The 14,144-nt window shown below is 34.5% G+C and overlaps 1 protein-coding gene and 1 long non-coding RNA gene across 2 annotated transcripts in view; one reads left to right on the top strand and one right to left on the bottom strand.

The window, feature by feature from the left end:
- Nucleotides 1-14,144, top strand: part of LOC109387017 (uncharacterized) — a 75,393-nt gene that overhangs the window by 39,908 nt on the left and 21,341 nt on the right. The gene's annotated exons all lie outside the window — the stretch shown is intronic.
- ALDH1A1 (aldehyde dehydrogenase 1 family member A1) overlaps nucleotides 2,628-14,144 on the bottom strand; it is a 53,370-nt gene continuing 41,853 nt past the window's right edge. The window contains exons 11-13 of the mRNA XM_019650692.1: nucleotides 10,746-10,903; nucleotides 7,123-7,197; nucleotides 2,628-3,244 (exon numbers count right to left, since the gene is read on the bottom strand). Of these exons, the coding sequence (XP_019506237.1) occupies nucleotides 3,172-3,244; nucleotides 7,123-7,197; nucleotides 10,746-10,903 (306 nt within the window). The 3' untranslated portion in view covers nucleotides 2,628-3,171. The remainder of the gene's footprint in view (nucleotides 3,245-7,122; nucleotides 7,198-10,745; nucleotides 10,904-14,144) is intronic.

Raw genomic sequence — 14,144 nt, 5'->3', positions numbered from 1 at the left:
AGAGAGAGAGAGAGAGAGAGAGAGAGAGAGAGAGAGAGAGAGAGAGAGACACTCCACTGTCCCACAGAATGTCGAAGTGATAATTGAGCTTTTTCACCCGTGTTTGTGCCTTCACTCAGCATATCTCCCAGAATAGCGCAGTCCCAGCATATTACAAGAGTAAGCTTTCATACTCTCCTGGCGGTCACTGAATTTTGTATCCAGAGAATATAGCCACCGTTTCCTATCTTCCTTTCTATATATTCTTTCACTATCAAAATGGGAAGATCCAAATGCATCTCCAGAGAACAGAAAAAAGTCCCAAAGTAAATCAGCAAATGAAATTCTAAGAGAACGTGTGCTTCATGTGAAAACATAACCTGGTTGTTTAATGTACTCTGAAAAAGCCACCAAAATATAAGAGTTTAGTTGATGTACTTCTAATGTACTTCTAAAAGTCCAAATGAAATTAGATGCTCAAAAGTTTGCATGCACTACCCAGGAAAAGGGACTTTAGGGTTTATTATACCCTCCTTAATTATGTGAAGAGATAGCTAAGATTCTCTACTTTGAGTTAGCTTTATTTTCAGGTGGCCACAATCATTTAAGAAAATATCTCCCCACCCGTTCCTCTTTGGCTGTTTCAGAATAAATCTCTGCATGTATCCTGAAAGAATAAAAGGACACTAGACATTTGAGAATCCATGTCTGAGTTTTGACATTGCCTCTTCCTGAACAGTTCCTTCCAACTTCTGTCTTAGTCTGGTATTCCTGAAGATGAAAATGCTTTCTATCATGGGGATATTGAAGGCAGTGAGACCACAGTTGTGACTGCAGAGCTGAATTCTTCACGATAAAATTTCTTATTATTTTCCTATAGCACATGGGCTAGTAAGATATCCTGTAGCTTTTCAAGGTTTTATGAATTATTGCCAGTATGGCTTTATAAATTGGAGGAAAAGGAATACAAATAATGTCTGCAGGCTCAGGATAAGTCAATATAAAACAGATACTTCTGTTTAAACCTGTAATGTCTTATTTATATAGTGAAGATTTAATTTTCAAATATTTAAACTTGCTTCTGGCTTTTTGTCCTGTTCTGTGTTTCAGCCTGCTTTGTTATACATTTAAAATGTTCTGGTGTGATGCCATTATAATATTGATTTGTCTCCCTATTAATTTATTTATGCATGATTTAAAACACATCTTTAAAAATGTAGACACTGTCTGGTTTTCAGAAAACACAGCCCTCCTCTGCATTTGGATATTTTCCCAACTCACTGTACAAAGATCTTTCAGGTCTCCTTAAGACTTTGAGTTCTTCCATTTTCAAAACAATATATTATGTCCCAAAACTTGCAAGATAGTCCAGATTGCAAATCTTATAGGTCCACACAATTTTGAGAAATGCTTGTAATCAGAGTTGAAATTATTTCAGGTCTAAGAAGCTAATGAATTTCATTTGTTTGCACATTGTTGCACTCTACTGTGGCAGCTATTATAATGTCTTAATAACAGTGCCACTGAAGTATCTATAAGTGTGAAATGATAAAATTATCTATATAAAATCTAAATCTAAAAAAAATGATATCCTAAAGATTACTAGACTTAAAATTTAAGTTGTTGAACTAAGAATATTTTAGAATATGCACAGTGATACACAAAAGATTATTGACTTATCTACGTGGGAGCCCACACAGAAGCTCTTTGTAAGAGGGCATAAATATGTAAGTATGGTCCGCTTAGTTTTACACAGAGCACATTGTTCCAGCCACGCCCCTCTCACCCCCAGATCTCAGTTCAGAACACTCAGTGCCACCTCACTGCATAGAAAAGCGTCTTCCAACAGGGACGGTTTCCTTAGTATTAATTGGTATTTAATGAGGGTGGGAGAAGGCAAGTTCTCCAGTTAAATAGACTTGGGGAGCAAGTGTGTATTAAATGCGACTAAATGGGTTGGAGGATTTTTCAGAACCTGGAATATGCCAATATACAATTTGAGCTCCACGAGGGGAAAATATTACATATATAAACATTTTCCCCAAAATTTTTCCAATGTTCCTTGGCGACTATGTTGTGGAAACTCTTTCCCCTTTATTCACTACAAATCAATCGTCAATTAAGGTTCATATCCAGACCAATTTCCTTCATGAAGCCATTCCTAATTCCCTTAGTTAGAGGGCATCCCGACCACTTTGGCACATTACTGCATGCACTCTTAACGGTTCTTAGAATTCGCATTCCCCTTATGTGCCCATTGTTTTTTCTTTCCTTCTTGCTTGCTTTGTTTTTTTGTTTGTTTGTTGGAAGGCTGTGTTTGTTCTCCACTAAATTGAAGCACCTTGAGATAATGGAACACCCATTGTTCACCTGTTTCCTGTAACACCTAACGGTGTTCTATTCCAGAACTTTATAGGGACTCAGTAAATGCTTGCTGAAGGACTGAAACCATTTATCTCAAATGTTTGTTATTGATTTCAAGAATTCTTCTGGAAAACAAAATATGTTTCTTTACCCATTGGAGAATGGATAGATTAGACTTTTATTTTTAACTGCATCTTTATGCTCAAGTAATAGTGTTTTTGAGTGACAGGGAGAGGAAATCACTATAAGGAAAGCTTCTACTTTAAAAATTCAAACTTAACAAGAATCATGCAAGTTTGTTTTTATTAAGCTTCATGTTTACATTACAGCTAAGTATTTCAGGCATTACTTCATTTGACAAGCAGACATGATATTCTAGGAAACATTTCAACGAACTCCAAGGATTTCACAACTACTTGGAACAGAGCACATCTACTCTGCAGTTAGCAAATATCTTCAGTATTTCAAGGGGCCATTAATGGAAAGGAGCTAAGCGACAACTGGTCCTCTTCTATAAACTGATTATTCTGGACAAGTAGCTACAAAGAAAAGCACATGACTACTCTGGAGCTAGAGAGATCTTGCATCTAAATCCATCCTTTTTATTGCAGATAGGACTTAGGGGTCACTTAACAGAAGCTAAATGATTCTTTCAGTATAAGCTACATGTCAAGAATTCTATGTGTAGTATTAATGCTAATATGATTAGCTTATGTTTAAAAAAATCAAGAAAAGAAAAATTTTGTATTTAAAACCCACTATAATATATTAGCGGCTGTAGGAGATGCTTAGCCATTGAGGATTCTTCTCTCCATTCTTGTAGTTTCTTTATGAATTCTTCTGAGAAATCTTCATTGTGACTGTTTTAACCTCTGTGTATTCCTGGAGACCATATTCTCCCCTAGAGAGAGTGGGGGGAAAAACCATAGAATTTAACATAGCAATACAAATGTGCTATAGTTCATAATTTGGTACAAGTTTGTTCTTGCTTATCGGGCTAGGGACAATGGAAGATACTTCTTGTGTACAGAAGCATTTCAAAGAGTTGGTAGCCAATCATAAGATATTTAGTCTTACATAAATCGCCTTGTAGGGAATATATATATTTTTTTGCTTTTTAAATTATCATGTACACTCAGTTGATTTTCACAGGAATTATCCATTTTTGACATTATTCTACTTGATTATAAAAGAGCTTACCTCACACACACACACACACACAATCAGCCCAACATAAAATTTATTTATAGTTTAGCTTAAAATAAATAAGACAGACATAGTATAAGAGAGAAGTAATAATATATAATCAGTCTAGCACAGAAAAACTGGTAAATTAAAGGATAGCTTAGCTTAGTTATTTACCACGTGTGATTGACCCAGAAGTGACAAAAGGGCTAAAAATGATCATGTGTCCATTTCATTCTAATATGCCCTAATAGGGCTTGAAGCAAAATATTTTCTAGCTGTAGTTTTAACAGTATCTTTTGATTCTTGATTCTTGGCAAAATAAAAAAAAAGGAAAAAAATGACCTAGTGTTAGAGTTTCTTTCTTTTTTGTTTGTCTATTTTGTTTTTAAGAAGGGGAGACAGTTCATTGGCCTAAATTCAGGCCTTTGGACTTTTTGTGGTTGTTGGGTTTTCAATGCCTGCCATTTGCTTATATAACTCTTAGCTCTAACCCAAATGATCAGGAATTAACCCAATCCATTAGGACCCTGGTATCTTGTTATCAGGTTTATTGAGACCTCCTACCAGTTTTGAAAACTGACTGTGATTTATCCTTTGTTAAAGATAACTAAAAAGATTAAGTTCAGTTATTCTCTGCATTGTTTTGATCGGAGGCTTAAATTACATATACCTAAGAGTACCTTTAAAATCATAACACTAATGCACATGTAGGCTTACAGAGGGAAAAGAGCTTGATCTTTTCCACCCCTCCCTTCTGGTGATGTAGGCAGGTATGTAGAAGACATCTTTTTCTTCTGGGTAACCTAATCCTCTTACACTGATTGTTTTCTTGGGCCATTAAGCTTCTGAAAATGCCTTCGAAAAGCTTCAATGAGCATGTTCTTCCAAGTAATTAAAGGGTTTAGCCTCAGTTGTCTGAAACCCATTAAAGGATAATATTTTTGTATGTATTTTATCTCACAAAGTTAGATAAATTAGCCCATGATTTTTGCCGGTAGGCTTTCCATTGTGTTCTGAGTTATATGGACACTTGAAACTCTCAGGACAGAGCAGTGTGATTATTGTCACACTCAGGCTGAAGTTAGCCCTGCTCCTTAAGGTTCCTATAAATATCTTATGTGTATGATATAACACAAAAACTTCTGTTTACACTTCTCTGTATTTTACTTGTCTGTGGGTGACAAGTTCTATGCGTCTAAAATCTTCAATGTACCAATAACCTGGGACCTGATTGAAATGCTGATTCTATTTTAGTAGGTCTGGAAGGAGGCCTTGTTTTTTTTTTTTTTAAAGAAAATTATCTATGACCACATTCCAGATTTTTAAGAAATATTGAAGGGTGATTCCTGTTTTCTATTCCTTTCCCATTTGATTTCTGTATGTCTTGACCTCAAAATTTGACCAAATTGAGTTAAACAAAATTGACATGTTTGGCCTACTTTAGTTATTTCATTTTACCAGCATTTATTTACCAGCATTATTTTATCCCTTTTGATTATTTTATCTTCAGGATTCCTAGGGAAATGTGTGAGATAGTTGGGCCAGGGTTGAACTAACTATCCTTTAAAATAATCCAATCTTTGTTATAGCTTTTTGTACAAGTAATTAGCTTTGCCAAGGGGCTCCCCAATAATGGATATTATAAAGAAAAAGAACTAGGACAGGAAGAAACCATTTGTTGTGTTCCCACTTTGTGACAGTTACAATGCTGGAGAATAAACAGGCAGTATGTTATTTTCCTCTCATACCCATCTTTAGAAGAATGTTAACACCTCTGTTTTGAATAGGAGAAAATGGAAGCTCAAAAATGATGCAACTTGAACCAAGCTGCCTGGCTAGCAAGCAATGGAGTCAAGATTCAAATGCAAATTGATTAATCTCCAATTATGTTTTCTTTACTATGCCATGCACTTTTTATGGGTTGATTGATCTTTTGCCATTCTCTACCTCTTTGACAACATTCTAAAGATATCCATGGCTTTTCATTGCTCCACTAATAAAATATAATCCAGTTTCCTTGAATTCAAGACTTCCTAATTTGTATCCTACTTAAGTCTGAAATAATACTTTCCACCCCCATAAATCTTTACCAGCCAGCCAAATTCTGTGAGGTCTTCTCTTATTTTAACAACTGCCATTAAGTTTTGTTATGTTTTGTTTTGTTTTGTTTTTAAACCACTGAATTCCCACTGGGTTATAACCATAGATTCTTAAACATGGAAAGAGTTCATAGGCCTTGTACTTTCTTGTCCCACTACTGTCCCCACCACAAATGCTGACCTTGTTGGGCAGATGAAAATTGTGAGTTAGAGAGATGCCATAAATGTTATACTCTGGTGGAGCCTAGATTTTCTGTCCTTTAATACTGCAGTTTGCACTTGAACTGCTTATCGACCTCCATGAGGCATGAACTCCCAGTCTACTACCATTTATTTCATAGTGTGTGCAGGTGCATTATATATATATATATTTTATATATTCATCCTGCCACCACAATTATATGAAGGATAGGACATGGTATCATATTCCTGGGGTTCCCTGGACCTTATATCTATACAAATACTTAATAAATGTATATTGAGAAAGAGGAACGATCATTTTTTTCCATTTCCTCTTTTTACTGGCTCTCCAAAGATAGTTGTTTCATTGTAATTTTGCTGATTTATTTAAATGACAAAGTATGTAGCTATTTCATGCATGCATGACCCTTAGAAACTAAGACTTATTTTTACTTGCTATGTATAAAATGAGAAACTTTACTATGTTTGATTCCATAAAGTTTGTATATGATATGTCTTTTTTCTTTATGGCTTTTGAAATTTATTGATAAATATAAGAAAATTTTAAGAAATGAAGTAGTTAAAATAGATTGAACAAAATTAAGCAAACATATTGCCACTACTTTCTATGTGTACATACATATGTACACATTTAAAAAATTCTATATACCCTGATTTAACAAGCAACTGAAGGTTCATAAATACATTTTTATATACATTCTCAATTTAATCATGACTATAAAACATGCTTTCCATAGTCAAATTTCCCTTTCAGTTTAGATTTAAACCTGAAATAACTCATTCAGGTAATTTAAAATTTTAGATTCTACATCATTGCTTTCAACAAATGAGAATCATTTCTCTTACACTGAATTTTCTTTTTTAGATAAAAGCACTTAAATTACCTATTTGAGAGGTTTCAAATAACTAGACTGTTCTTATATTTGTATACTTCTTACAATCACCAATTTGTAGTTTCTAGCTCCTTTCTGAAAATGTTTCCAAAATAGATTACATTCACATATACAGCAAGCAATTCTAAAAGTAAGCAATATTTTAATAACCCATGTAAAGTGCTGAGTATGGTCCCTTACGATTAGTTGGAGCTTAATAAGTTTTACTTCTCTTTTATCATTATACCTTTTTGTACTTATGGGGTAAATCCAGCATTTAAAAAGCTAGTTAGCAGTATGAATCTCAAGGAAGGAACAGAGGCAGGTTTAATTCAAATAGTGACTATGGATTAATTCCCTGGGAGTGACAACCATTTTTATCGAGATAAGTATTTATCTTAATAGAAAGTTATTCTTACAATTCTCGTCCATTTCCAGACATCTTGAATCCTCCAAAGGGACTCTGGGCAGACACCACGCTATAGCAATTCACCCTAAAAAGAGAAGAAGTACAATATACATCACATTTAACCTATGCAATCACTCCTAAATCTAGAATTTCAGAAATTCAGGGAGCTATTTAAGAACTCCATTAATTTCAATATACTCTTTATGATAAAAAGAAAGTAGCACTATACATTAGATTGCAGAAGTATATGTATGTATATATACTGCCTAGAAACAAATAGAAGGGAACAACTCTGTGTGTGGATAGCCATTTTGGTAGGACATTGTGTTCCTCAGAAGTTATAGCTTGAATTAAAAAAGATAGACTAGCCAGTATGCCATAGGAGGAAGGGTATGCTTTGCTAGTGACGAGTTTGTTTGGCTCGGTGTTCTTTACTGTCTATCTTCAATAAGCTTTATAACTCTCTTGAGAGCTGTGTACTTAGCAGGTTCGAATAAATTTTCTTTCACAATTGTAATATGTATCATATTACTCAGTTCACTTTTTTTCATTAATTGGTTCAATAACTGCTTAAACTGAGGCCTTGGCAGGAGTTGGATCTTATTATTAATTTGTTTACTTCTTGCCATACTTCTGAACAAATATAATTACAAAAACATGAGTAATTAAAATTTAAAATTTATGATAAAAGATCAAGACAAGGAGGGAAATTTAGAATACAGTTATGGAGGATATTAAAATTTGTTTAGCTTTAAATTTCTTCATGGCCAAAGTGAACAGCCAAATATAATTATGTGATTCTCATTATATGTAAGAGGAAAAACATTATTTAAATGAGAAACAATGTTTTTAAAAATATTTTTCCTTCCTTCATGCTACTATAATAGGTGAACAACAGTGTGATTTCTAGAGAAACTGTATTATGCTTGTAAGAGTTCGGTTATTAATTTGATCCTGAGATAAAATTCAGACATTTTTCTCAATTACAGTACTTACTACCCAATTCCCAGAGTTCCATATTTTCACTGGACCACAGAGTTCTTATCCAGCCTCTGCTGCTAGAGGATAGTTCCTTCAATGAACTTACATTTTCAAAAGACAACTTGTCTCAGCTTTGTTTAGCTGCTCTTTCAACTGTAAATCAAATCATTACTTTGAATTTATAGGTAAAACCCCCAAAACTCTAGAATTCAATAGTTATCTTGAAAACACCAAGCAGCCGCCATGTCTGGAATAATGCCAGAATAGTACTATGTTTTAGGACATATAGTGATTAGAATATGGCTGCTTCTGTTTTAATAGAGAAATTCCTGACTGGGGATTTCCACACTATTGAGCGCAATGATGTCATAACAAGCTTTTTAATCAAGCAGGCATATAACATTCTGTTATTCCAAAGTCAAAAACCTGAAACTTGTCTTTATTAAAAAGCACAGAAAATGAGTATGGCCCTTTTGACTCTACACTGGAAATGAAACTATTTTCGTATAAGTAAACCAAGGACTGAGAAATATTCAGTTAGCAAAAACTGTTAAGTTCAAAATGATCAGCCTTGGGCCGGCTGAGTGGCTCAGTTGGTTAAGAGCTCGCTCAAGAGTTTGAGCTCTGAGCAACAGCGGTTCGAGTCAGCCCGAGCTGAGCAGCTGTGAGCTGCCAACAGGTGGCGGGATGGCTCAGCTAAAAAAAAAAAAAAAAAAAAAAAAAATGATCAGCCTTGCTAATTGATTCTCTTTCTATGATCTTTTTATGTTATAAAGGGAGGTGTGCGGTGCCCGCAAACCGTGGCTCTCCCCCTTAGAACCTGGGTAATACTAGGGAAGTTACCTAGGAAAGTTCTCTAAGCATATGTTTCCTCCTCTGTAAAATAGGTATGATAATATTTAATAGGGTTGTTTCAAGGTGTAAGGAAGATGATGTATAGAATGTGCATCACATAGTGCTTGGTATGTAGTAAGTATTAAATGGAGATAATATACACTTATACAGTAGCAATGCTGGATTTTGTTATAGGATAATTCTACATTAATTACTAGCCATACTGATTAAGAAGAATTCACTTCATTTTATTTGAGAGTCTCTGAAAGAAAACACCCCATTATAGAAAGAATCAGGCTTTTGAGCAGTGGTTTTCAGTCCTGGTTGCATACTAGAGTCACATGGGAGCTTTTAAAAATACTCTTGAAATAAAAGAGCTACGCCCAGACTCAATCACAGAGACTGATAAAATTAGTAGGTATAATGTACATCCTCCCCAACCCCCAATCAGTTTATATATGTTTCAAGCTCCTCAGACGGCTCTAATGTACAGCCAGGGTTGAGAGTCACTGCTTTAGCATCTGAAATAGGTCTGAATCTCAGCGGTCATGTATTGTGTCATCTTGATCAATTACTTAACCTTGCTAAGCTTCCATTTTTTTCATTGGTAAATTTCAAATAATTAAACAGTGGTCATGTAAAATAAGATAATGAACGTAAAGAATATAGTGCAGTGCCTCGCGTAGAGTACATATTAACTAAATGATGACTCTCTCATTGGTTAGGAAGACAGATTCTGGACTTATCAAGAGAAGTGAAGACAGCTTGACTGTGTATTAAGGATAAATACTTTCCAATGTTTAAAAATTTTTTAACTGCAATTGATGTGACATTATCAGGAAAGGAATAGTGTGGGGCTGTTGCCACGTCTGAGAGCATAAAGTGAGGTGTTACAGGGCAAAAATGACCAACGAAGCAGTCCAGGGACTGGGGGCTAAGTGGGGATAAAACAGTTTGAGAGGCACATTCTCAGCATTTATATCCTCTAAATTAAAGTGAAATGTCAGACAGCAAAAGTCGAGAACCATATGATTTCACTGATATGTTAGGATACAAAACTGAAACCAATAAAGGAACAAGACAAACAAATAAAAACTCATAGACCCAGACAATATTTTAGTGGTTACCAGAGGGTAAGCGGGGGAGGAGGGTGGTAAATGAGGGTAAACGGGATCAAATCTATGGTGATGGAAGGAGAACTGACTCTGGGTGATGAACAATGTGATATATAGATGATGTATTACAGAATTGTACACCTGAAACCTATGTAACTTTACTAAGCACTGTCACCCCAATAAACTTAAAAAAAACATAAAAAACTGAGATAGAAACTAGGTAAAAAATTAGAGGGACGTGCACCTCAAAACTCAATATATTCTTCCAAATTAAGACCTTCAGGCATCTCTAATAATCCCAGAGTAAGATGCTGATGTAAGAATTAAATGTCTGCATATGTAAGGGCACCAAATACATACAGTCTTATTATCTAATTAACTTAATAAAAATACAGCTTTTATTTCCCTTGTGCATAGCATAGTACCAAGTGCCTAGAAATTACTTAGTAACTCTTATATTATTCAAACATCAATAAAATATTTTGGGCAAGCAATTGGAGGAGGCTGGAAAGGATTAAAGAAAATACCCTTCTAAAGTTCTTCCCATATGTAAGGGTATTTTTGTTTTTGTTTGTTTGTTTGTTAAGGTAGCAATCGCATCAGGCCATATGATTCCAAATGAAAAATCAAAGTCTGAAAAGGTTCAAAGTAACCAGTTAATGTAGTTAAGATTGAAAAGGCAATATTTGAAGGTTTCACTTACCACACTGTCCCGGCCTGCAGAGCAGAGGAGACTGTAATGGCTTTATTAACATCTTTGGTAAAGATTCCTGCTGATAAGCCATAGAAAGTATTGTTTGCTCTCTTGATAACATCATCTAAAGATTTAAACTTCAAGATTTGCTGCACTGGTCCAAATATCTATACCACAAGAAATGAATGAAAGAAATCAAAGCAATAGGTTAAAACAAAATATTTTAGATAACATTGTAGTTTTTTTTTCCCCTACAAACTGCCTCAAATTGGTTAAGATTTTGCTTCTAATCTCAAACCTATGTGTAAGAATCAAAACGGTAGCTGCTGTAATGCTAGGTTAAGACATGTGGTCAATTCTCTTTGGAACAAAATGGGATACAAATAACTAAGGAAATATTCATTTTCTAGAATTGGAATTCGTCTTCCAAGAAGTTAATGATTATGCATGAAATCATTAACTACAGAGTTGGTTTTCCATTTAGGAACATTTTAAATCCCCTCCCTAGTTTTCCTCATCTTCCAAGTCACTACATAAACAGCAAACCCAGGAAAGCAATGCTTGTTCTACTGGATAAATGAGTAGGCAGTGATTAGTAATAATAATTATGTTTTAACTGTCAGTTTACCATCAATTGAAATATCACCTATGATATTAGAGTTAGGTATTTTCATAATCAGCCAAGTTAAGGTAAAATAGCATGAATTTTTGTTCAGACTCTACTCTTCAGCCAAATCTTACTCAACTCACATATACCAAATAGAATAATTCATTACTGTAAGAGCTTAAATCCTCATCCATTCTATACTAACTAAAGCATGAGTGAATTGGCAATGACTATTATCACTGGATAGGAAACAAAAATCACGATTTGTTTATTCCAGCCTAAACAATCTTTCACTTTTGCTAAACTTTCTAATTAGTTCAGCCCAATCTGTATCTTATCCCCTGACAGGAAAAAAACTGGGTTTTCTCTTAGAAATTAAGCTCCTCTAATATTTTCCCATAAAACGTATTAAAATTAAATGAAAGAGGGGCTCCTTCGAGTATCACCAGAATTTGTGGGTAATGTAAATGCAAGGAGGCAAAAAGCAGAAAAGATAAATAGTTTTCTGGTGTTCATCATTAATCTAAATGTAGGACTAGGCAGCTACCATTCAATAGAGGCTGAGTGTGAATCCTAAGGTTGTAAACCTAACCATGGTATTGTAACCTGGGAACCACAGATATAGCAGCAAGTGTGATAAATGTGTTAATATCTTACATAATTTTAACTGAACATAGCACATGGTTCCAGGCTCCTGCTTTGTGAAGTAGCATACAAGCTGTTCTATGAATATTGTAGGAACATAATAAATGTTTCCCTGATGGAAGATTTTCCCCCTAGTCCTTTGTTATCTGGTAATAACCAAGATAAGCAAAAACAACACCTTTAATAAGACAAATATTTGTCAGTAAATACAAAAATTATAATTCAGTTGGGGGCTGAACCAATGTGGAGAAACTAAGTTGTTTGATTATACATATGCATTTGCTTTTTTTTGTTTTTCCTACTTATTTCCCATTTGCAAATCTGATTCTGCATTTTCCCCTTAACTTGGTGACATTTTGTGGGGTAAAGAAAATAACCTACCCAGATTCTCATGTCATTTCATAGACATGAAATACGAGTTTATTGAAAGGATTATGATTCAGTACATTTGAGTAGTTAGTGCCTTCTTAATGTAGTATATTAATATAATACCTTCATAACCCAAAGCCAGTGACTCTAGCTCTGGATTTATTAAGTCTTCAGGGGACATTAGGTAGATTATTTATAATTTCTAAATGCAAACTAAGCTTTCCTAGTTATATGTCATATCTATGAATTACATTCTTCTTGATGTTAATTTGTGCTCACTGAATATTTAACTGCAATACTTGTATATTTGTCTAGAACAATTAGAAAGTGCAACAAATAAAAAATATAGGACCAAGAGAAGGGGGAGGGTGTTGAATAATGTAGGGGATGAATACTATTTTCAAATATATACATGACTTTTATGCAGAAAAAGTCCATAGGGCAGATATGGGAACAGTAGATAGAACATACGAGGAGGGATTCCTAGGCAGTCAGAGGCAGAACTTTCTAATGCTTAGCATTGTCCAAACATGGAAATACTTAAGAAATAGTGAGTTACCTATTACTGATATTGTTATAAAAGTCACTGACTGGCCATTGGTCTGTAGCAAACTGATGGACAAAATGGGGGTTGAAGAAGTGATCTTAAGTGATCCTTTTAGCTTTATGATACTGTCTATAGTTCTGAAACAATAGGAAGTCACTCAAGCTTCTTGGGTCTCATTGACCTCATCTATAAATTTGACTCTTGGCCTGAATTATCCATAACGTTCCTTTTAGCACTGACATTTTATCAACTTTTAACAGAATGGCTCCCATGTTCCATGGGAGTCTACAATGTTAGGTTATGGTGGGATTGAATGAAGAATGAAATTAATATGAGCAACAGTTGGTCAAGTAGAAAGAGTGGGGAATGGTAACCATGAGAATTATGCTATGCTGCCAAAACTGCCTTTAACTAAACATGTGACCTAATTACTTTACTTCTTTGGGCCTTAGGTTTCTCATTTACTATTTAGGATGATAACAGGAATATTTCTAAATCATAGTTGGTTCTGTGGCTCAAAGGCAAACTCAAGGTACAAAAAAGTTTTAAAAAGCTTGATATTTTATATTCACAAGGGTAATAGAACAGATATAACATGTAGGAGCTGAGAACAACTATCATGTCACACATGGTCATCTCAGTTGATGCAGAAAAAACATTAGACAAAATCCAACCCCTTTTCCTTCTCAACAAATTAGGACTAAAAAGAGAATTTGTACACCTGATTAAGGGCATATACGAAAATCTCACAGCGAACATCATATTCAATGGTAAAGACTGATGTTTTTTTCCCCCTAAGATAGGAAATAAAGCAAAGATGTGCACTTTTATTCAACATATTACTGGAATTCTAACAAATAAAAAGGTCAAGAAAATGACATAAAAGGCATACAGATAAGAAAGGAAGGAAGAAAACTGTCCCTATTAGATGATATGAATGTCTGCGTAGAAATTCCCAAAGAAATCCCAAAAGCCTCCTAGAATAAGTGAGTTCAGTGATGTCACAGGATACTAGAAAATACACAAAACTCAATTATATTTGTATATACTAGCAATAAATATGTGCATTCTGAAATTAGAAATACCATTTACAATCACTCAAAAATACTTAGGTATAATCTAATAAAATATGTATAGGACATGTATATTGAAAACTACAAAATGCTGACAGAAATCAAAGAAGATATAAATAAATGAAGAGACCTACCATGTTCAATGACTGGAAGATTCAACACAGTTA

Source organism: Hipposideros armiger, unplaced genomic scaffold (assembly GCF_001890085.2).
Source record: "Hipposideros armiger isolate ML-2016 unplaced genomic scaffold, ASM189008v1 scaffold_144, whole genome shotgun sequence".
Lineage (NCBI taxonomy): Eukaryota > Metazoa > Chordata > Mammalia > Chiroptera > Hipposideridae > Hipposideros > Hipposideros armiger.
Note: the sequence above shows the minus strand (reverse complement) of the source record. Positions and strands in the feature narration are given on the sequence as shown.